At 37.6% G+C, this 24000-nt stretch overlaps 1 protein-coding gene across 8 annotated transcripts in view; it reads left to right on the forward strand.

The window, feature by feature from the left end:
* EHBP1 (EH domain binding protein 1) overlaps nt 1–24000 on the forward strand; it is a 305392-nt gene that overhangs the window by 205450 nt on the left and 75942 nt on the right. For 6 of the 8 annotated variants that reach the window (XM_039342992.1, XM_039342996.1, XM_039342991.1 and 3 more), the window contains 2 exons: nt 6924–7071; nt 23813–23926. In XM_039342992.1, the coding sequence (XP_039198926.1) occupies nt 6924–7071; nt 23813–23926 (262 nt within the window). The remainder of the gene's footprint in view (nt 1–6923; nt 7072–23812; nt 23927–24000) is intronic. The other 2 variants (XM_039342994.1, XM_039342995.1) reach the window with 1 other exon arrangement.

Consider the following 24000-nt stretch of genomic DNA (forward strand, 5'->3'; position numbering starts at 1 on the left):
TATTTTTCTTCAGTGATATTTCAGGAGATCAATCATCTCACCAAGTACACTGACAATTTGTCACATTCTAATTCACCTTCACAAGCCGTAGTGGAATTTTGGGCTCAAATAACGTCAATCACTGCATCTGCGGCAAGTACAAAAAGGACCCCCTAATGGCAGCCATTTTTATTTGCTTCTTAAGATCCAAAGGCTGCTGAAAGAACAAATGGATAAAGTTGAGGATTGGAGAGGCTTGATTTTCTTGTTCCTGTGAAATGAAACTTTAGTTCTTTTTCTCCTCCTTCCCCTGAAAAGCAGAAATCTGGGAGGGGGGCTGCTGCTATGTCAAAGCCGTTGGGATGCCACTGCTGATCACTTTAATTACAAGGACTAAGGAGGATAAAATTAAAAGTAGCACCATTGAAGCAGTGGAAGAAAGCTTGCCGAGATGCCGGTGAACTGTGAAATATAAAAATTGCATACGAATACATTTTTAAGACGGAAACAAGGAATTACATTATTTATTCTTGAAGAGTTTGTTCTTAAATAATAAAAAAGTTTTCCTTGCTAAGCATCAGTATAGTAAAAATAGAGATCATTATGAAATATATTGGAAAGAGGAATAGGATAAACTTTTTAGTGTGCTACCTTTGTGAAATATGGCATGTCATAGATTTTTTTATTATTTTTATATTCCAATCAATATGCCAATTCAAAGTTTCACTGAAGATAACATTAGGGCTGTATCAGATGTTAGGAGATCACTAGATGGCAGCAAAGAGTTTCCTATGTCTGTTCGCTGCCATCCAGTGTTCTTCTGGATTTTTGCAGATCAAATTTGATAGTTCTCAATATATGCAACCAACCCAGAGAGAGGAAAAAATCTATGGTTTTTCAGTGTTACCCTCTTTTTCAGACTGCAGGGCTTCTGTTGACGCTTCATAGTGGGGAATTTTCTTAAAGGGTTGAAAATTAAAAATAGTTTTCTGTGATGGATTGGGCATAACTTCTTAACTTTAAACTAGACCAGGTTGTATGGCAAATCTCTCTCTCTCTCTCTCTCTCTCTCTCTCTCTCTCTCTCTCTCTCTCTCTCTCTCTCTCTCTCTCTCTCTTTTTTTTTTTTTTGCTTTATTTATTAAATTTAGATTTTTTTTCTTTTAAGAGGATGTAGACATGACCTTGGGGATGAAACATAGAATAATAGAGTTGGAAGGGAAATCTTGGAAATCTTCTAGTCCAACTCCTTGCTTAAGCAGGAGACCCTATACCATTTCAGATAAATAATTGTCCAGTGTCTTTTTAAAAGGCTGCAGTGATGGAGTACCCACAACTTCTGAAGGCAAGTTGTTCCATTGGAATGATTGTTCTCACCATTAGGGAATTTGTTCTTAGTTCTAGGTTACTTCTCTCCTTGGTTAGTTTCCACCCGTTGTTTCTCATCTTGCCTTTTGGTGTTTTAGAAAATAATTTGACCCTCTCATCTTTGTAGGAGCCCCTTAAATATTGGAACACTGCTATCATGTCTCCCCTAGTCCTTTTCATTAGACTAGACCAGTGATGGAAACCTTTTAGAGACTGAGTGCCCAAACTGCAACCCAAAACCCACTTATGTATCATCGGGGGCCAGGTGGGTGTGGCCCATTGGGTGGGTGTGGTCCATTGGGTGGGCATGGCCCATTGGGTGGGCATGGCTTCGGTAGTAACGGCAGACTGGGTGGGACTAAAAAGTTCAATCTTTTTTTCTGTGAGAAGTTGAAATTGATTGATTGATTGAACCTTTTTTTTGTACACAGTGGCAGAGGCTTAAAGCAAAAAGGTTTTATAAAACCCAGCTGAAGGCCTAGGACTGGGGCGACGGAGCATGTGCCCACAGAGAGGGCTGTGCGTGCCACCTGTGGCACACGTGCCATAGATTCACCACCATGGGACTAGACTTACTCAATTTCTATAACCATTCTTCGTATGTTTTAGCCTCCAGCCCCCTAATCTTTCTTGTTGCTCTTCTCTGCACTCTTTCCAGAATTTTAACTTCTCTTTTATATTGTGGTGACAGAACTGGATGCAGTATGGTCTTACTAAGGCTTTGTAAAGCGGTACTAGAACGTCAACATGATCTTGATTCTATCCTTCTATTAATGCAGCCTAGAATTTCATTGGTTTTTTTGGCTGCCGGGACATACTGTTGGCTCATAGTTAAGCGATTGTCTACTAGGACTCCAAGATACCCCTCACAATTACTGGCATAAAGTCAAGTTTCACCTAGTCTGTACTTACATAGTTGCTTTTTCTTGCCTAAGTGTAAAACTTTATCTATGTTGAATTTAATTTTGTTAGATACGGGCCAGTGTTGAAGTCTGTCAAAATCTTTTTGGATCTTGAGCTTGACTTCTGGTGTGTTGGTTATTCCTGACAGTTTAGTGTCATCTGCAAATTTGATGAGATCCCCTTCTATTCCCTCATCTAGATCGTTTTATGTTAGGTGGATGCTTATCCACCTTAACATTTGGTAAAATGGAACCTGGATTGTGACATTATTGCACTGTATATTCTCCTGCCTCCTCACTGTCACCCAAGTTGTAGGGATTATAGAACACAATGTCCTCACTTCAGGTGTTACTGCTATACTAGATGATACCAGAAATATGGGAGGGAAGAGAATTAGAGCAGTCCTGCTCTCAGCTCTGTAATGATTAGATCGTAAGTCTGGTTTAGCATCTTTCAAACTTCATTTTATATTCCTCTTGCATGAGCAGGCAGGATTAAAATTTATTAAATAAACAAACAAGCTAATCTATTCCACATATTTAGGAAATTGTGGCTCATAGGGCTACATTGCAAGGCATCTATTTATCTTGCCTAACCAATATAATTATAATCCACAGTTGGCTTTTCTTTTACTAAATTTTGAGAACAAAATTTCTTTTCCAAGAGGACACTTCCCGTGATCAGTGATCAGATATCCAGAATAAGAGAGAGCATGTTCATCGAGACAAACGTGTTCATATTTTCCATCATACTTCTCTTTATAGTGGGATTTTGCAAAACTTATAGGAACCAAGTTGCTGCTACATAATATTCCTTTGTACATTTTGCTAACAGATTTTTTTTCTGAATATCACCTTATGCTTGTGTTCATGTTTTAATATTAAAAGATAACAATTACAAGGTTCAAAACAAGTTATGTATCTTATTATTGAAGTTAGTATTTGTTCTCAACTTTTTGTTTTCTAAAATTAACCCATGTAGACACATTAAAAAGTCTTAGCACAGGTATGCCTTTTAAATTTCAATCTGTATTGCCAGATATTGGGAGTTGTGGTAGAGCATGTTGATTTAGTTTATTGTATTCGACTGGGATAAATACGGAAAATGGGACTGTTACTGTCTGTGCCTTTGAGTTGGGAGCAGCAAGGGGGGGGGGGATATGGAGAGAATGAAAGCAAATTTTCAGTTTTGCTGGAAAGCTCCAAGGCCTAGGCAAAATTGTGTTTAGGGCGTTAGGACATTAGTAGAAAAGTAAATTGAGGCAATCTGATAGGGAAGCAAAATTCTGTCAATCAGGCTCAAGATACTATGCTGTGTCCATATACTTTGTTTACTGTAGGGTTTTATGAGTTGTAACCTGCCCATGCAAGCTGTTAATGAGGCTAAATCTTGCTGCTAGAGGATTGAATTACAGCACACCTCTGGGCTAATGGTTATAAACAGAAAGTCCCATTAGGGCTGCTTTCTGATTCATCCATTTGCATTTTTCCTATTGTATCAAAAACAATGATGAGTAAATAGCTACAAACAAACAATTTACATGGAAATGGATAAAATGTGCCTAATTAGTATTTTGTGCTTGTTTTATTAATGATTGTTTAAGCTAAATAGAACTCTGTTGCAGGACTCTTTACCAGCAGTGCCAACTGTGGCTAATTCAGTTTCTTACCATACTTGGGGGGAGGGAAAGGAATCCTAGCACTGTTATTGGGGTCCTAAAGAAATTCATTTAAAGTATTTTAGGATGCAAGTTAATTGTAATTTTATTTACTACTTCAGCTTTTGGGGGATAATACTCACTGAAAACTCTAGCTATTTGTTATGCTCAAGATATATTTTCATAGTGCATAGTACTTTACAGTATAATTATCTGACATTTAATTTCTAGTTAAAATTTGTAATTTTGGTGGTTAGATGGTGCTGATCAGTTTTCCTGTTGCTTAACTGCAGTGACAAGATTGTCTATTTCTCCTTTCCCTGCTCTTCTTTAGACCCACAACTCATCCTTTCCTGCAATCCTGCTTTTGTGCTTGTCATGGTATTACATCAGAACAATCTTTCTACAATCTAACATATCTTTCTACAAACACATACTGTGACTTCTTAGATAATTAAGATCATATTTTTTATAATTTTGAAGAAAACTGAAACTACAACAAAATGAAACAAATGTGTCTCCTTTTGAAATAAAAACACAAATATTCATAGTTACACTCTTGCTGATCTGATTTGGTTAAATCCAAAACATCTATTTCTTTATCACTCCTTCTCCTTAGTTTTGGCTTTTTTAAGCAAAACCACATTGTATATCATTGTTTTCTTGAGAGCATGATATTTCTACTATGTAAATTATACCAAAGAAACATGTAAATTTATTTATTCATTAGATTTATATGGCTGCCCAACTTACATACAATGACTTTGAGTACATGAATATTGTAGACATGTATATTAATACATTTGAATATTAATTCTTCATCTTCCAGGAATAACAGAGTGCAATATGGGTGGATAGAAGAAACACAATTTTGTCAAGAAAGAAAACTTCTTGCATACTAAAACAGACAATTAAACACTGTAAAGTTCACTGACAATAAGAATTAGTAAGAATTGAAATGGAAAATATTGTTACTAATGAGTTCTAGTGGTAGTAGCTAGCAAGAATTATTGGGGGAGATTTTATTTTAATAATTGGGTTAAATTGTTTGTGATCTAAGTTTTCAGTCGAGCAATGTATGGGAAGTCTTTCATTTGTTCAAAAGGTTAGCATGTTTACTGCCATATTCTTGTTTGTATTACTTCATTTCTTCTTAATTGTAGAGCTATTTTGAATATAACATTCAGTATGAAGAATACTTAAAAATGGAAAAATCATGGCAATCACCTAGGGCAGCCTGAGCCACGTAATGAGACTTTTTTTTTTTTTTTTTTACTTCTGTGTAGTGAATAGCCACAATGTAGGGAAGAAGCTTATCTTTTTGCTTGGCAAGGATAAAGTCGTCATTGCTCCCAGATTTTGAACTGAAGTCACAAACAGCTCAATTCTCCACTCAGCTTTAGTAGCAGACTGTAGTTAAATACACAAACATACAGATACAGACAGAGAATAAAATAATTTGGAAAATAAAGATTTCAGTTTAGCATATTTTCAGCTCCTTGTAGTACTATTCAGATAGTAAGACCCTTAATTCTTAAGGCTTCTGTCATTCACATTCTTTCTTGGAGTTCCAATAAATTGAACAGCATTTAAGCAGAATTCTGTCTTTGAAAATCAGCTCAAAAGCTACAGCTGATCTGGAATGTAACAACTTAATAGCCAAACACACTATTGCAGTAAAATACTGCACTGATATTTAATTCAAGAACATATTCAATGTGCTAGTTATTGCTTATAAAGCCTTATATAGAACAATGCTGGGCTGTATCTGGCACCATCTACTAGGGGAGAGAGAGGGGGGAAGGGGGAGGGAGGGAGGGGGAGAGAGAGTGGGAGAGAGAGAGAGAGAGAGAGGGAGGGGGAGAGAGAGAGAGAGAGAGAGAGAGAGAGAGAGAGAGAGAGAGAGAGATTACAAGCCAGGGTGTTGGTCAGAAGGCCGGCTTTCTCAGCCATGGCCCTGAAATTATGGAATATGCTGCTGCCCCCTGAGGTGTGCTCGGTCAGACTGCTCATTGTATTCCAAAAGATGCTGAATGCTCAGCAAGCATTCATATCAATCCAATTGAAATTGGGTGCCCATTTAAGGTGGTTTTCATTTACTTTGGCTAGGGGAGGGGGGAGGTACTGTGTCAGGGGAATGTTTTAATTTCACATTGATGATTGGCCTTATGTTCAAGTTTTTACTTTGAAAACAGTCTCAAGTCTATTCCAATGTGGGGTAAAAGAAATGCCTGAATAACACTTACATAGCATAAACCGGTTTTGTGTAAAATTGTCCATGCTACTTTTCAGGTTTCTTTCGAACTACTCTGGGATGAGATACATCATACACTTTTATTATTTGACTAAGTCATTATATCAGTGATGGTTGAAAGAGAATCAGCTTTGTTTATCTGACAAAGAAGAATGTTGTGCTATATAAATTTATCAAATTAATACACTTTTTATAAAACTTTTATTTTCTTAAATTATTTTACTTAAAACTTTTTTTTCCAAAAATAACATCATACTTAATTTTCCCAGTTTTTATGTGCAAAGGAAATAATTCCTCCTTCCCAAAATAGAAAAACACTATGTATTTCAATTTTATTTCAAAAACAGAGCGTATTTTAATAGATAGTTGAGCCCTCTGAAGGAAATGGAGCTTCTTTCTGGTATTCTGGTAGAAACATAATTACAGGATTTTCATTTGTTATGTGAACTTTCTGAGATTAGCAAAAAAAATTAAACATTTCATGCTAAATTGAAGCCATAAATTATGTCAGTCTCACATTTTATAGCTTTAAAGTAAATTGATTCATTTTTTAAAAAACTGAAATTATTTAGGGGAAAGAGGGCTGATTCATGGATGGCTCTGAAAAGTGTGTTGTTGACATCCAACTGATATGAAGCTTTCTGTGTATAATATGGGCCAAGCACCACCATGCTGTAAACCATTTACTATCATGATGATCAGATTGAGAATGAAATTGCATTTCGGTCAATTACTGAGCTGGCAACTGTTCAATATATCTTAGCAGCAAGATGAAGAGCGGCGTCGGCAGCTGAGAGAGAGAGCTCGTCAGCTAATAGCAGAAGCTCGATCTGGAGTGAAGATGTCAGAACTTTCTAGTTACAATGAAATGGCTGCAGAAAAGTTGAAAGAAAGGTCAAAGGCATCTGGAGGTGAGCTAAGGACTTTGTACCTTATTCCTATGGCAACCCAGAAATCTGAGGAAAACCTTTTTGGAATTTGATTTTATTCAGACTTCAGAGTAATTGATGTTCACCAGGAAAACATGTCAATACATTTTATGCTGTATTTCCTAAGTTTGCATGATCAATACTCTTCTCCTATCTCAGCAGAATATAGTTGCGATATTTGCATTTTCCCTATTGTTTTATGTGAGCATGTATGAGGCATGTAGTAAAATGATCTCTAGAAAGAGTGTGTCAGTGACCCAAGCTTAGACCCAAACAGGTGTACTAATGATTTCACTTACCTGTTTAGCCCACTCTTTCCTGCTCAGCAAATCCCGAAATTCATCTTCACAATAAATTCCATTAGTTTACTATTAAATTTATGGTGATTAGTCCTCTTGAGGTTTCTCTAAAATGCAAAGCTTGGATATACATATTTAGCAAATAAGTATATAACATAATTTTAGGAAATAATAATAATAATAATAATAATAATAATAATAATAATAATAATAATAATAATAATAATAATAATAATAGTAAAGTTGGAAGAGACCTTGGAGGTCATCTAGTCCAACCCCCTGCTCGGGCAGGAAACCTTACACCATTTCGGACAAATGGCTGTCCAGTCTCTTCTTAAAAACTTCCAGTGTTTGAGCATTTACTGCTTCTGGAGGCAAGCTGTTCCACTGATTAATTGTTCTCACTGTCAGGAAGTTTCTCCTTAGTTCTAGGTTGCTTCTCTCCTTGATTAGTTTCCACCCGTTGCTTCTTGTCCTGCCTTCAGGTGCTTTGGAAAATAGCTTAATTCCCTCTTCTTTATGGCAGCCCCTGAGATATTGGAATACTGCTATCATGTCCCCCCTTGTCCTTCTCTTCGTTAAACTAGACATACCCAATTCTCGCAACCGTTCCTTATATGTTTTAGCCTCCAGTCCCCTAATCATCTTTGTTGCTCTTCTCTGTACTCTTTCTAGAGTCTCAACATCTTTTTTACATCGTGGTGACCAAAACTGGATGCAGTATTCCAAGTGTGGCCTTACCAAGGCATTGAAGAGTGGTATTAATACTTCACGTGATCTTGATTCTATCCCTCTGTTAATGCAGCCTAGCACTGTGTTGGCCTTTTTGGCAGCTGCAGCACACTGCTGGCTCATATTTAAGTGATTGTCTACTAGGACTCCGAGGTCCCTCTCACAGTTACTACTATTGAGCATGGTGCCACCTATGCTGTACTTGTGCATTTGGTTTTTCTTGCCTAAATGTAGAACCTTGCTTTTTTCACCATTGAATTTCATTTTGTTAGTTAGTGCCCAGTGTTCAAGTCTGTCCAGATCCTTCTGTATCTTAAGCCTGTCTTCTGGAGTGTTGGCTATTCCTGACAGCTTGATGTCGTCTGCAAATTTGATGAGTTCCCCATCTATCCCTTCATCCAAATCGTTGATGAAGAAGTTGAAGAGTACTGGGCCCAGAACAGAGCCCTGGGGCACCCCACTACACACTTCCCTCCATATAGATGCAGTTCCATTGAGGACCACTCGCTGAGTACGGCCGGTCAGCCAGCTACGGATCCATCTGGTGGTGGTTCTGTCTACCCCACATTTTTCTATCTTGTCAAGTAGTAGGTTGTGATCTACTTTATCAAATGCCTTACTGAAGTCCAAGTAAATTATGTCCACAGCATTCCTCTGATCCAGTAATTTTGTCACTTGGTCAAAGAATGCAATAAGATTTGTCTGGCATGATCTATTTTTGACAAACCCATGTTGGCTTTTAGTAATGACTTTGTTTGCCTCTAGGTGTTCGTTGATTCGTTGTTTGATTATCTTTTCCAGGATCTTCCCAGGTATTGAAGTCAGGCTGATAGGTCTGTAATTTCCTGGATCCATTTTTTTTCCTTTTTTGAGGATGGGAACTACATCAGCTCTTTTCCAGTCCTCTGGTAGTTCCCCTGTGTTCCAGGATCTTTGAAAAATATAGTTCAGTGGCTCCGATATCACATCTGCCAGTTCCTTGAGAACTCTGGGGTGTAATCCATCTGGTCCTGGCGATTTGAACTCATCTAGGCTGGACAGGTGCTCACTAACCATTTTCTTGCCTATCTTAACTTGTGTTTCTGTTTTGTTTTTTATGGCACTATTTTTGATAGGTTGGTCTGTTTTTTCCCTTTGTGTAAAGACAGATGCAAAAAATGAGTTAAATAGTTCTGCTTTCTCCCTGTTGCTTGTCACCTTCTTGCCACTTCCACCCACTAATGGACCAATCATTTCCTTCACTTTTTTCTTGTTTTTTACATGTTGAAAGAAGCTTTTTTTGTTATTTTTGACTTTGGTCGCAAGCCTTAGTTCATTTTGAGCCTTGGCTTTCTTCACTTCATCTTTGCAGGCTCGGGCTATTTGCTGATATTCTGACTTAGTTATGTTCCCCTCTTTCCACTTTCTATACTTGTCCTTTTTATCTTTCAATTTGTCAGAGAGTTCTTTATGCAGCCATGCTGGTTTCTTTTGAGAGCTGTTGTTTTTCCTCTTTGTTGGTATTGTGCTAGACTGTGCTTTTATTATCTCATTTTTCAAAATTTCCCAAGCTTCTTGAGTTGTTTTCCCCTTGAGGATTCTCATCCATGGAATCCTTCCCAAGCCCTCTCTAAGTTTATTGAAATTAGCTCTCTTGAAGTCCAAGACTCTAGTTTGACTGTGTTCTATTGCTTGTGCTTCTATAATGTTGAATTCTAATATTGCATGATCACTTCCTCCCAGGGTTCCTATGGCTTCAACACCGTCTATCATTTCATCTCTGTTAGTGAGAATTAGATCCAAAATGGCTAATCCCCTAGTTCCCTTCTCTACTTTTTGGGAGACAAAGTTGTCTGCTAGGTTTGCCAGGAACCTGTTTGATCTTCCACTTGGTGCGGAGTTTGTCTCCCAGTTGATGTCAGGGTAGTTAAAGTCCCCCATTACTATTGTGATGTGCTCCCTACATACCTTAGTTAGCTGACTAGCAAAAAGTTCATTATTTCCTCTGTTTGGTTGGGTGGTCTGTAGTATACACCTATGGCAATGTCATTCCCCCCCCCTTTTATATTGACCCAAATGCATTCAAGACAGTTTTTATCATTGTTGTACTCTATTTCTGTGGAGATGTAGTTATTTCTTATATAGAGAGCAACTCCACCTCCTCTTTTATTTGGTCTGTTTCTTTTAAATAATTTAAATCCCTCTAGCTGTGTGTTCCATGTGTGGGTTTCATCCCACTATGTTTCCGTAATGGTAGTACTTTTAATATTTTAATGCAATAATGCTTTGTCCTAAATAGGAAATGAATTAGAGTCTTTTGCAGAGATGTAGATCTATGATTCTTTTGATAAGAATTTTGGAATGAAATAATAAAAAGTAGACACAGTAGTTAATTTTAATTGTTTTCATATAGTGAATAGCTTGTCCAAAATATCTGAATTAATTGCAGGGACAAGATCATGCTTGACATAATACTAGCACAGTTTCCAACAAATTGGACAATCAAAACTAAGCAATTATATGCACAAAATATTATTTGATTCTGATCAGATCATCCCACATCAGTAACCTTGGATTGCCTTAATTCCCATCTCTTTTACAATGTTCAGTTCTGTTTCTTTTACAAATATCTGTGCTTATTTCATCCTGTGTTGTCTTTAGTCTTTTTAGCCTTTAGTATTTTTTCCTCTGTATTTTTTTCACATAATTTTATAATGAATAGTTGCTGCCTTAACTTTTATATGGCAATTTTATGCCACCAGTTAAATTGCTGGAAAAAAAGGCAAATATTTATTCCATTGTTCCTATCTCTGGATAAATCCTCACATTCATTGATTTTGTGAGCACACTCGGAGATAATCTTTTATGGGGCATGATCATAAAATATCTTGTGAGTGTTTTCTATTTCATATTGTCCAGATAGTAAGTATCTCCACGAATTTTACTTTTCTTTTTTCTTAAACAAAGCAACAACTGGATAACTTTTATTTACAACAGCACCTCACAGTATGACAGAGGTCCTCCTGGGATGTCAAAAACCGGAATGCCTTCTGGCAAGTGGAAATTTTCAGATTGGTCATGATTACATGGCAGTCATATTCTGAATAAACAGCCATTCTGTGAGAAGACCTTCCATATAGTTTCAGAATTCCAAATGTGCTTCTGGCCCAGCACAATATGTTAAATTGACTTCTCACGTCTGATATAGTGAAGGCTTATTACATTGCACAGTTTTGAGCAAAATTTGTGACTCTTTTTTATTGGCAAGGAAAATTAAGTGATGTTTACTGATTCCTTCTCTCTGGAAACACCTCCCAAATTTATCTGCCCTAGAGAAGCCTCCAGTTTTCTGGAGCATATTTTCCTAAGGACCTAACAGTTGGAAGGAGAAGAGAGAATTGCTGAAAATTGCATTCTTCGTATTCTATTAAATGAAGGCTTCTATTAATTCATTAATGTGTGCCCATTGCCATGAGCAGGGATACAGCCCACCCAACAAATTTCTGGCTCTGGATAATCCCACTTTTCTCCCAAAGAAAGATGCTACAAAGATTAAGCAAAACCAGCTTTTGTCTGCACAGGAAAAGGCAGGGAGACATCTCATCCTGCCTATGTCTGCAGAGAGAAAAGTACATCATGCAGGAGGAGCAAAGTTTGTCTTTCTTATCATGCATGGGCTGACTTTCTCCATAAAGGAGGGGGAAGGAACACGTTCCTTCTGTTTTCTTTCTAAAATTGAAATCAGGTAATGCCACGGGACACCGATTTCTACCAATGGGGCAAAGCTATTGTTCCTCAGTGCTTCTTTCCTGACATATTTCAGTTTGTAAGTCTATGTCTGAACTTGAATGTGATCTTCAAATTATTCAGTTCCCCACCCTTGGCTTTAACCACATTTTTAGAGAAGCTGCCCTAACCCAACAGATTTCCTGATGGTCCTAATTCAGCAGCATCTCATGCATTGCTTTTAAGTGGTTCAGTGAGTTAGTCAAGCAGTCCAAGAACAAGTAATGCATGGATCATCAGGAATAAGGAGGAACAAAGGGAGGTAGCACAAATGGATCAAGGACCAGGACGAAAAGATTTTTCTAGGATTTTCAGTCAATGCCTTTGATTCCTAACAAGAAACAGTACATGTAATCAGAAGAAGACTGTCAGTGGGGCAGTTAGCAGTTTCCCTGGGTGGTGAGAGTCAACAAGAACTTTCCTAAGAAACAACATCATATGTTTGCAGGGGGAAAAGCAGCTAGGACATGATTAGAGAGAAAAAGGAAATGGAGCAGCTACAGAAATGAACAACTTAAGATCTTAAGCCTGATAGGGCTCTCAGGGCCACACTCCTGCTTTCATACATCCCAAGCAGCCAACCTAACACCCAAGTATTCAGTGCAGAGTTTGAAGTCTTTCTTCATACAGCTATTACAAAAGGCTTCCCAATAATTTAGAATCCAAGGCAGCTGCATTTCAAACCTTCACATATGCAGCTTGAATGTGAGACGCAACCTTCCTGCGGACAGTCACAGTTTATGCTCAGATGGTGGGGAAGGGTCTAGTCAGCACATACTGTGTCAGGAACGTGGCTACTCAGCATGGCCTCACTCCTAGTTCATAAACTGCGACAACACATGAATTGACAAATGCTGTTCTTTTTTCTGTGTTGCTTCTTTGGCTAACCTTGTATTTGTTGCGCACTTCTTCAAATTGTAAGCCCCTACTTGGATGCCTATTATTGCAGGATGCAAACTATGCCAACAAAAATAATCAGAGCTGCCTGCATTATTCTGACTTCAAGGTTTTGTACAAATTTCTTTAAGCAAGGATCACCTTTTTTTTTTTCAAAGATGAAACCAGTACTGGAAAACTTTTTCTCTCTATAAATTTAGTTTCAAGACAACCCAGCTGATTGACAGATAGACCTGAAGATCAACTTTGTGTACTCATTAAGTTCCCAGATAATATTTTTGCTCACTAATAATAGTGAAGTGAGAATGCTGGCCAAAGTATATGATTTCAACAATAAGCTGTCAAATTTAATTGGTTATCCTATGATTACAAACATAAGAACTAGGCTCCTGGGTAAATAATATTCACCATCACCTGTATACTGTTTCCTAGGGTTAGTTCCCACTTAATCTATACCAATTGACATCAGAGTAATGTTGCACATAAAGGGGATTGGGGAAATCTCTTCATTAAAAAAATTACAGAATTGGAGTTACTTTTCTATGAGAAAACACTCTCATATGAGACCTTGCCAGCATAGCATGAACTAGACCCTAATCTTGGCAGGCAACAATCTTTGGCTTTCCAGATATTTGCTAAGCATTCCCCACATTGGCCACATTTCCTAGGGATGCTCATCATAATTCAGCAATATTTGGTTGCATACCCACATCCTAGATTTTCCCTTCTTTATCTCTGCACTGTTCTCTAGTCCTAAAAAGAGTGGGTTCTTTAATGCTATGCTCATATGTTTGCTCTATGCCAAACATGTGAGAAAAAATTAAAGTCAAAGCCCACATAATAAAAGTTGGAACTATAGGTAGTCCTCAATTTACAGCCACAGCTGAGACCAGAATTTCTGTCAAAGTCACTGTGGTTGTAAGCAGAGTCGGATCCCATTTTATGACAGTTTTTATAGTGGTCATTTACCAGATCCAACTTCCCATTTATGCTAAGCACCTGAATTGCAATCATGTGTCTGCCGGGTTGGTGCAATAGTTGTAAGTACAGTTCATAAGTCACTTTTTTGCAAGGCAGTTGTAACTTTGAATTGTCATTAAACAAATAATCATAACTTGGAGACTACCTGTATTTCAGTGTCATTATTAAGTCCATGAGAGGGTGTTATCTCTCAGATACATCCTTTTTCATGCCTATTTCAAGGAGGTTTGGCAGTAGTTTGTATTCTAAGCCTTCTAGTGTATTTTCTAATTATCACTGCTCTTCATTGGATATATCAAGCACATAGTCTGTCAGGATTCTTTAAGTCATCAGAGACTTCCCATACCAATTTTTTAAAAAGCATTTGTCCAGTAAAGTCTTGTGATTGAAAGTCAGTTTGGTCTAGTGGTTAAGGCACCAGGCTAGAAAGCAAGAGTCCCATCTTAGCCATGAAAGCCACCTGGGTGACTTGGGGCCAGTCACTCTCTCTCAGCCCAACCAGTCTCACAGAGTTGCCATTGTAGAGAAAACAGGAGAAGGAAGGAAGGGCAGGAAATGTTCGCTGTCTTGAGTTATTTGTAAAAATAATAAAAGCGGGATACAAATCAAGCAATCAATAAAATTACAGCTCATGAAATCACAGCTAAGGATAAGACTGAGACTCTAATGAGACATTGCCATGTTTTCTTTTCACATGTCTATCTTTGTTTTTTACATCAAAAGAGACACATAGTTATCTCACCTTTTTTACATCAAAAGGGGCACATAGTTATCTCACCTTCCTGACTTCCCTCACTTGAGGCACTTTTTTGCAAACCTCTCTGAAGACAGATTTGGAGGAGAAAAAAAAGTTATTTATATTCTTCCTCTTCTCTGAATGTTCAAGGTAGCCTATGTGAGAATCCCCGCTAATTTTACCCCAACAGCAATCATTCTTTGAGTAAGGTTGCTGCGAAAGATTTAATCATGTCATCCTGGGAGTTCTGCAGTTGAGTAAGGATTTAAGTCTTCCCAAATGCAAATCCAGTGTCCTAACCACTAGACTACAGTGGCTTTCTGCCTCAACTTCTTTTATTCTTATGACTTTTTTGTTTGTTTATAAAAATAAATCAGTGCTTCCCTCTTTATAATCAGACAGGGCAAATAAATACATGTGAATAAATTATGTATGGTCTGTGTCCCCTTTACAAGAGGATATGGCATGATTTCCCAGCTCAGATAACCAGATACCCTCCATACTAGAGAATCCCATTGTTTCTGCCCCGTTTCTCATTTTAGTGCACCTGTAGTGTGCCTGTTCATATGACTTTCCCATCATCTAGTTCCTAATGGGAAGAGTTTTCTGGCTAGCTATGGAGAAAGATTTGTAAGGCAACTATTACAGATGAAAGGCTTGGAGAGCTCCTCTCTCCACCAACATGTACTGCTGGGCCCACACCTCAGGTCTTCTCACTAGGCCCTAAATTATCTGGTCCTTAACTGACAGCTCAACAATTAATCTCACAGGAGCCTTTGGTGTCAAGTTGTCTGATTTTCTAATTACAGAGGTGGCCTGAGCCTTTTGCTTTTTTGGAACCATTAATCACCAGGTTTCAGGCTTTTGCACTGGTCCTGAAAGGGGAGTGCCACTGTAGTTTCCTCTTGTGTCTAGAGACAAATTGGTGTATAGCAATTCACAGCTGCCAGATGGTAGTACTTCAAGTGCAGAGTGGCAGTACTGAAACAAACTGGGAAGAGTTCATGATGCCTAGTGTTGGATTCAAGAGTTCCTAAATGCCACCCCAGCAAATATTCACCTAACAGGCAGCACAGCTCTAGATAGTGTCTATGATGCTGTTTCCTTTTATATATTCTTTATCCTAAGCAGAAGCCAGCAATTCCCCTTCCTGTGTTGAATCATCATGGAAGTACTCAAAGTCCACATAGACAATATTGATATTGGAATGTGTTCTTCCTATTTAACAGTGGTCTTTCACTTCTGGCTACACCAGAATGATGGAGTTTTTTTCATTTTGCTTATAAAGAGCAGTGCCCTGGTTAATGTGTTTTTGTCCTTGCCTTGCTATTTAGAAAAAAAAAATGTTGATATTGATTACAGATCTCAGAATACAGGAGATCTAGTTCATGCTATGTTTAAAAAAATCTCTTCAAAGAAGAGTTCACAATCTTTCAGTCAATCTCTCTGTTGGTGAATAACTTCTATAACATCTTAAGGCATATTTGTTCCAAATATTGAATTCAAATAGTTTTCTTGAAATGTCTTAGTGAGCTTCTGCCTCACTTCTTTTAAGTCAGTGAGGCAGAAGCCACAGAACCATAGAAGGTTGGAGATCATCTAGTCCAGTGGTTCTCAACCTGTGGGTCGGGACCCCATTTGAGGTCAAACGACCATTTCACGGGGGTCGCCAAACAACACAGTCCGCCATTTTTTCCCCCTTTTCCTTAGCTGTGCTACTCCCTTTTATTCTATTGGCTTTTGAAAGCCAATAGAATAGACTCTCTTGAATAGAGTCTAATTCTATTGGCTTTCAAAAGCCAATAGGAATTGTCCAGGCTGTCTCTGCCCTGCTGAGCCCGCCAAAAGTCCCATTCTGCAAACGGTGCTGCAAGTTGTCTGCAGCGAAGGCGAGCTGTCTGGAAGTTTCCACCCCTCCCTGCTGAGCAACTACTAAAAATGTAAGTAAAAGAGGGCCAGGGGTGGGAGGTGGGAGGCCGGCGGGCGCAGGGAGGGTTGCTGGCACGTGTGGGGCCCGGCGGGTGCCTTACCTCCCTTGGGCTGGGCCAGCTGGTGGCCCAGCTAGTGGTCGGCCTGCGCCGTCTCTGCCGCTTGCCAGCTACGCCTCGGCCGGCACAGGGGGCAGCACCACACATGCGCGGCGCTCCCGAGCAGGGAAAGTCCTTGACTTACAACCGGTTGGGTAGTCCTTGACTTACGACCGGTTGGGTAGTCCTCGACTTACGACCGGTTGGGGGTCGCGACATTAAAAAGGTGAGAACCACTGATCTAGTCTAATCCCCTGCCCATTGCAAGCATCCACTACCTCAGTATCTCTTACACATGGACATCAGAACCCCCCCCCCAGCAAAAGAAGCTTGATCCATTTTCTGCACAGGAGCTCTTCAAATTGCCAACATGACACATCTTACTCTTCAGTTCTCATGTCTAAGTATATTTCAGTAGTTTCCTGTAGAATCTGGAGATTTTATTTATAATTCCAGGAGAGATAGTCGCTTAGCTCCTATACAAACCAACTATGTGCTGGAATAAGTGACATCTTGGCTTCTATCATTTCTCATAATAACAAGGAAAAATTACATAATCTCAAAAACATTAAATCCTTTTATGCTATTGACTAGAAATCACCCTGCTCCAATTAATATTGCAGTTAATTAGCCCTTCTTCCTCTTAGTTGTAAATTGAGGCTTACTATCTTTTAATTACCACTGAATGAAGCCCAGTTCCTGGTAACTGTATGGAAGAAATGTCACCATTTTGATCTCTTCCCAGCAAAATTATATTGCTGTTCTGTGATCATTCCAATGTTCTGCTTAAATATGAACATTCTGTTTATAGCTTATCTTTCAGTTCTATTTTCCATAACCCTGCCAAATATAGTCATTTTTAATAGCCTAGCCTCATTTCCATCAGCAGGCCAGAAATACTGAATCTGTACTTGCTGATCATCACCTCAGAGGAGCAGTCAGTCCTTTTTTTGTCTGGGGTTGACTGATTGGTTCAAAATACTCTAAGGTATTTTGCAAATCCATAACTTGAAGCCAATTGTCTTTTTCTCATACTTTCTTAATGTTTAGTTGTCACAATGCATATATTATCATTGGAGGAAACATTGCTACTATTTTGATCTTTGCTGTAATATGAAATTCTTTCCCCCCCACCCCACCCCCCCGTGCAATCTGGTTTATGTTTTTCATTGTCTGGATATTTACCCTAAAATAAATCTCTTCTTTTCCTCTGGGTCATTACCCATCATCACCTGTTCTTAGGCCCAATAAATAAAGCTACCACCTTCACTTCTTTACTGAAAACTGTAAAATTATTAAGATGACCATGGACATTATTTTTATCTTTTTAATATTTAAAATCACCTTTGATTTTTTGTTTTGCCTTTTGTGTTTTCATAATGAATTCTGTGAGGTTTACTTTGTTTTCAGCTAATGGAGTGGGATCATCTGCATATCTCAGATTGTTAGTGTCTTAATCTATAGTTTTGATTCTGTCTGTCATCTCTTGCAAACATGCTAATCCTTTAATAGATTTTCAGAACAAGTCCTCATCTATCAGCTCTACTAAATAGACTAGACCATGAAATTACTCCAAGGGATAGCTAAAATTACTTTTATTCACATTGGCTGTAATAATAGAATCTTGCAAGGCTGACTGTGCTGTACCTTCTTCTTATAGGTCAATAATTAGGAAGGTGCCTAAATGAGCCTCTTCCAAATGTTATCTGAATGTACTGGACTTTAAAAATGTTTTAGCCCCTCTGGCCTATGCAACAAAGTCTATATTATTTCTTTCAAACTCATCTCCCTTACCTCATCTCACTCTCTGGCCAATTCTGACTCATTCTGTTTCTACAAACTCAGTCTTTATAACAGGTTCTTCTTTTTTTTTCGCAAAGACTCCACAGAAAAGTAATCAAATGTTCTGACACATCCATTTTATATTAATATATTCTACATTCTGAACTGTTTTACACAATTAAAGGGCTTGCTATAATTATTAAAGTAAAAACCAAAGTTTTCACATTCTCTTGAAGATCTCTGTTTTAACAGAACACAAAGACAAATACACTGACATACTTTTTGGACTCTGGGCCATCTAGTATTCTTCCATATAATATGCTTATAGCCATAGAAGTTGCCTCCTTTATCATAATGACAAAAAACCATCATTTCGTTGTTGCACTACAAGCTCCACCTCTTTTGGGGGTGTGCATGACATCACAATACAAAATGGGCAAGATTTCTGTTGTGGCAGCGCAACATTCCTTTTGCCAGACTGTTCCTCACTGATCCTTTCCCTTTCTCCTCCTGAAGCTCTAAATCAGTGTTTCCCAAACTTGACCATTTTAAGGCATGTGGACTTCAACTCCCAGAATTCCACATTCAGCGTTGCTGGCTGTGGAATTCTGGGAGTTGAAGTCCTCATGCCTTAAAATTGTCAAGTTTGGGAAACACTGCTCTAAATAGTTCAGCGGATATTTCATCTGTACTAATGCTTTCCTATTTGACAGCTGGTCTATTGCTCTCATATTTCTTTTTAGTGGACATGGTTGTTATATATTCTTTCTATAAATATTTTTTATCAATCCATTATCCTGTCTGTAAAAGATTTCAGTTTAATCTATCTTCTGTGAATCTCACTGCCTCTATTAGATCTCTTCAATGGTTAACCTTAAGTAATTCTACTTTAGCTGTATATTTTACTAGGAGTTGTGCCATTTCCTGAAAACCATCCCTCATTTTCTTATCATTTTCCTCTATTTGTTAACATCTTCCTTTGTCTTTTCTTAGTTGATAAAGTTTGCTTTTGTCTGTTGTCCATTCTTGTTGCTTTCATCTTCATCTTTCCTTGGCTATCGTGATAGCTTGTTTTGAAAGCTGCTTGGATCCCTTTTCCTTTGAAATTTTGGGAATATGTTTTTCTGCTTCAGTTTTCACAATGTTTCTTATCTCTTGCTGTAGTTCCCCAGGTTCTCTTTCTTACAAATTAAGTATACTGAATTTGTTCCTTACATTGATCTTATATATACCCTCCAGGTTAAATCTTGCTGACACACTTACTGCCTTTAATTTTCTAAGTTAAAGTTATACATTTAATACTGAAAATTCATATTCCTTTCCACAATCTGCACCTGAAAATGTACTGGCTGACTAGATAGGCTTTCTCTATCTTTTCTTTCCTGTTACATAGTTGAATTTATTATGTCAATATTGTCTATCTGGTATTGTTTGTCTGGTGATGCCTTGATGCTGAATATACATTTACATGCTTTCTACATTTGAATCTAGCCCTTGTTACAATTTATATAAAATTCTATTTTTACTGCAGTAAAAATGTATACTTGTATAAAGCTGAAATTCATTTGATACACACTATGGTTGATATTAGGGCTGTGCAGTTCTTTGATTCAACTCCAGGAAGGTGTCTCAGAGTTCATGGAGGCACAGATTTGACCCTAGTAGCAATTTTATCTGCTATTTTTTCAGAGTTACTGAAGCTATAGAGCCCTTTTTTCACATAAAAATGTAATCTTCTGGAAAGCAGAATGGTGATTACCACAGATTAAAACCTGAGAAAATCTTATGCTATGAAACATAATTATATTTGAGAAGCCATTCCTTGTATCAACAACCTTGGTATGCAATTACTTCAAGACAATTTAAAAGAAGCTTGCACAATTAATCATTTAGAAAGGAGTATTCAATAGCATTTAGGTTACTGGTTCAAAACTCAGATTCAGGTTCCTAGTATCAGCACCAACCAGTGTTCCAAGACACAATCAGTTCTGATGGAGTAATTTGCTGGAAACTGAAAAAATTGGAATATACCTAGAAGGGTCTAATCCCAAACATTAAGTATTATTTTACTAGTCCAGTAGGCTTCATTTTTTTCTATATAAGAAGAGGTTCTCCTAAGAAAAAAATGATCATCTTTAAATTATGTTCATTCTTCACATTTTGTCACAGTCATTACATTTCTCACTCCAGATGTTTTTCATGGGTTTAGAGCATGATAGTTGAACATAGACAATCAAGGATACTTCAAACTTTGAAGTTATATTTATTATTAAGATAATTTTCTATTCACTATCTTAAGAGCTTATGGAATTTGTTCATTTTATCTGCCAAACTGGCCTCTTGTATTTATCATAAATATGGCTCATGCTGTAATGTATTGTTTTTATTCTTGTTTTGTTTTTATTCATTAAATAATTATTTAATAAAGTTTATATAGATATGAGTCATGCTCTGACCCATCCATTGGTCCAGAGACAGCAGAAGGTGATCTTACACTCTTCCTGCCCTAAATATAAACACCGGAAAGAAACCAACCAGGAAGTCATAATTATGTCAATAAGATCAATAACTATTTTCTGAGCTAGTGAGACTAGAGTTATGATTCAGGAATTATGCAAGAGAGTCACTTCACAATTTTACCAACAGACTGAAATCAGTATGTTTTTTCCATCTTGACAAATTGTGTATTGTTTTGGGACAGTCGACTACATAGACCACAAAAATGGCAGTAAGAAACATAAAGCAGAGTATATGTGTACTTGTGATTTCATGTGTGGCTTATTGCCTTTGGAACAGTATTTTAGTTTTAAGGATTCATATTCCCAATTAGTCAGGGATAATTCTGAATATTGCTATACTCATAATAGTTGACTGAAAAATCAAGTGGTGCAAACCTTGACCCAGTTTTGCTCTACTGACTGTTCTGTGTTCATGTGTGGCTTCTGTACCATGGAAGCAGTCTTTTAAATTATTAAGTCTATCTTCTCTATAAGTAAGAAGCAGCAGCTCTTTGAGTATGGATCGCTATATTAATTAATAGCAGATTCTTTAAATGAAGCTATAAAACTTACTTGTAGACAGGAGGTGAAGTTTACATCTGGAAGAGAAAAGAAGGTAAATTTTATTCTTCCCACAGACTACGAGAGGGGTTCTTAGTCTGTCCTGATACTTGTTGTTCTATACTTAAATTTTTATTTCATTATCCTCGTTGTTCTGTACAGTAATTCTGAAAGTAAGAATGGGTTGCTTCTTTTTTTTCTTAGTTTTTTTTTTATCCTGCCTTTATTATTTTATAAATAACTCAAGACAGTAAACACACCTAATATACCTTCCTTCTTGCTGGCCCACTTCTTCTGCATCCACTCACTGCCGCTCGTGCATGTTGCCTGCCCCGCCTCCATTTCACTGTTAGAGGCCTTCAGGAAATGCCTCTGCAGCTGAGAATGGAGCTTTGGATTGACTCACATGAGCTACAGATTGAATCTGTAGCTCAGTTCTCGGCTGCAGAAGCCTTTCTGAAAGGCCTCTGATGGCAAAATGCAGGCCAGGGGTGACATGCGCAAGCGGTGCCGAGTAGCCCAGAAGAAGTGGGCTGGCTGGGTGTTGCTGTCGGTGCCCCCACCATGAGGTGAGACCATGGAAAAGACACCCCCCCAAAAAATAAGACTTGGTGCCTCTTTTGGAGGCAAATAATAATAATAATACCGGGTCTTGTTTACAGGGAAACAGTAGTTGTATCTAGTCCAGTGGTTCTCAACCTGTGAGTCGGGACCCCATTTGGGGTCGAACGACATTTCACTGGGGTTGCCAAACAACGCAGTCCACCATTTTTTTTCTCCTTTTCCTTAGCTGTGCTATTCCCTTTTATTCTATTGGCTTTTGAAAGCCAATAGAATAGACTCTCTTGAATAGAGTCTAATTCTATTGCTTTCAAAAGCCAATAGGAATTGTCCAGGCTGTCTCTGCCCTGCTGAGCCTGCCAAAAGTCCCATTCTGCAAATGGTGCTGCACCAGTTGAGTAGTCCTCAACTTACGACCGGTTGGGGGTCACGGCATTAAAAAGGTTGAGAACCACTGTTCTAGTCCATTCTGTCTTTTTATTTCTGTCATTGGTAATGCTTTTGGTTGAGAACTTTTGGTAAGAAATTTGAATTCAAATAGTTTTCTAATAATTTTTTATTTACTTTTTCTTTCCCCCCCTCTTTTTTGTTTTTTTCCCATTTTATATGATTACTTTCATTTATCCTTGGAGTAATGATAGTGGTGAGATTAGCATCTTGTTCAGAATTCACTAGATTTTTTTTTAATTTTCTTGAAAATTCTACAGTGTATTCAGTTCTATACAATCTATTATTTAATAAAATAGTGAACTTTAATTTTTATAGCAGTTGCAAACTTCCTGTTATTTTATTGCTTTATGCCCTATTTTTTCTTTTTCTTCTTTTTGTAATTATTAATTCTGGTTTTTAAATTTCTTTTTTATTGTTTCAAATGTTTCTCTGAGATTTCCCTTTTTTCCTTCAGATTTGGTACCCATATTCAATCATGCTAGATCTTTAGATTGTGGTAATTGGAATTTTCTGTGTTTTGTTAAAATGGGTATATGTAAGATTTGCATTTAGAGGAGAAGAATATCTGCTTTGGTGCAGTGTGGGACTAAGTTTTCTGAAATATTTACATTTCAGCAAGCATATGAAACATTACATTTCAGTTGGATGAAAATTAAATTTAAATTTGACATATTGTCTCACAGTTTAGCAAGTTACCAAACAACATAATAGGACATTCAAAAGAAGTGCTTTCTACATGTTCCAGTTACTGCAAAGCATCTTTTTCAGAGGTTTTGCAGAACAGTAACAAATAGCATTTATATATAGTAGTGCTTATAAATACTGTGCATTTACAGGTAGTCCTCGACATACTACCACAATTGAACCCAAAATTTCTGTTGTTAAGTGACACATTTGTTAAGTGAATTTTGCCCCATTTTGCGGCCTTTCGTCTCTCAGTTGTTAAGTGAATCACTGCAGTTGATAAGTTAGTAACACAGTTGTTAAGTGAATCTGGCTTCCCCATTAATTTTGCTTGTCAGAAGGTCGCAAAAGAGATCACATGATCCCGGGGCACTGTAACCGTCATAAATATGAACCAGTTGCCAACCATCTGAATTTTGGTCACATGATTATGGGGATGCTGGAAAAGTTGTAACTATGAAAAATGGTCATAAGTCACTTTTTTCAGTGCCGCTGTAACTTTGAACCATCACTAAATGAATTACTGTAAGTTGAGAACTACCTGTAATATAATTTAAATAAAGCATATGTTTTTTCTCTCTCAACCAATTGTTACATTTCACTAACTTTTTTCTTTCTGTGCTCAACTGATTAATGTGCTCAACTAACTGATTAATATGCTCAACTAACTCTAAAATACTAATGTTTTCATTGAATTGATGCATGTACAAAACAAAAATTCACTAACCTTATTACGGCATGTTCTTACAGATGAGGATCGGAGTGATAACATTGTGATAGTTTCTAATGAGGAGATTCCTGAATACATTATTTCTAGTGGTGAAGATCAACATACTAACTTAGAAAATGAGCTTGATTCCAATGGTAATTCAACTACACGGCTAATTTCCATGACTAACTTTAATTTAACTGTCAGTACCATGTAATTTGTTAGCTTG

Source organism: Crotalus tigris, unplaced genomic scaffold (assembly GCF_016545835.1).
Source record: "Crotalus tigris isolate CLP2741 ecotype Arizona unplaced genomic scaffold, ASM1654583v1 scf7180000017831.1706817, whole genome shotgun sequence".
NCBI classification, from domain to species: domain Eukaryota; kingdom Metazoa; phylum Chordata; class Lepidosauria; order Squamata; family Viperidae; genus Crotalus; species Crotalus tigris.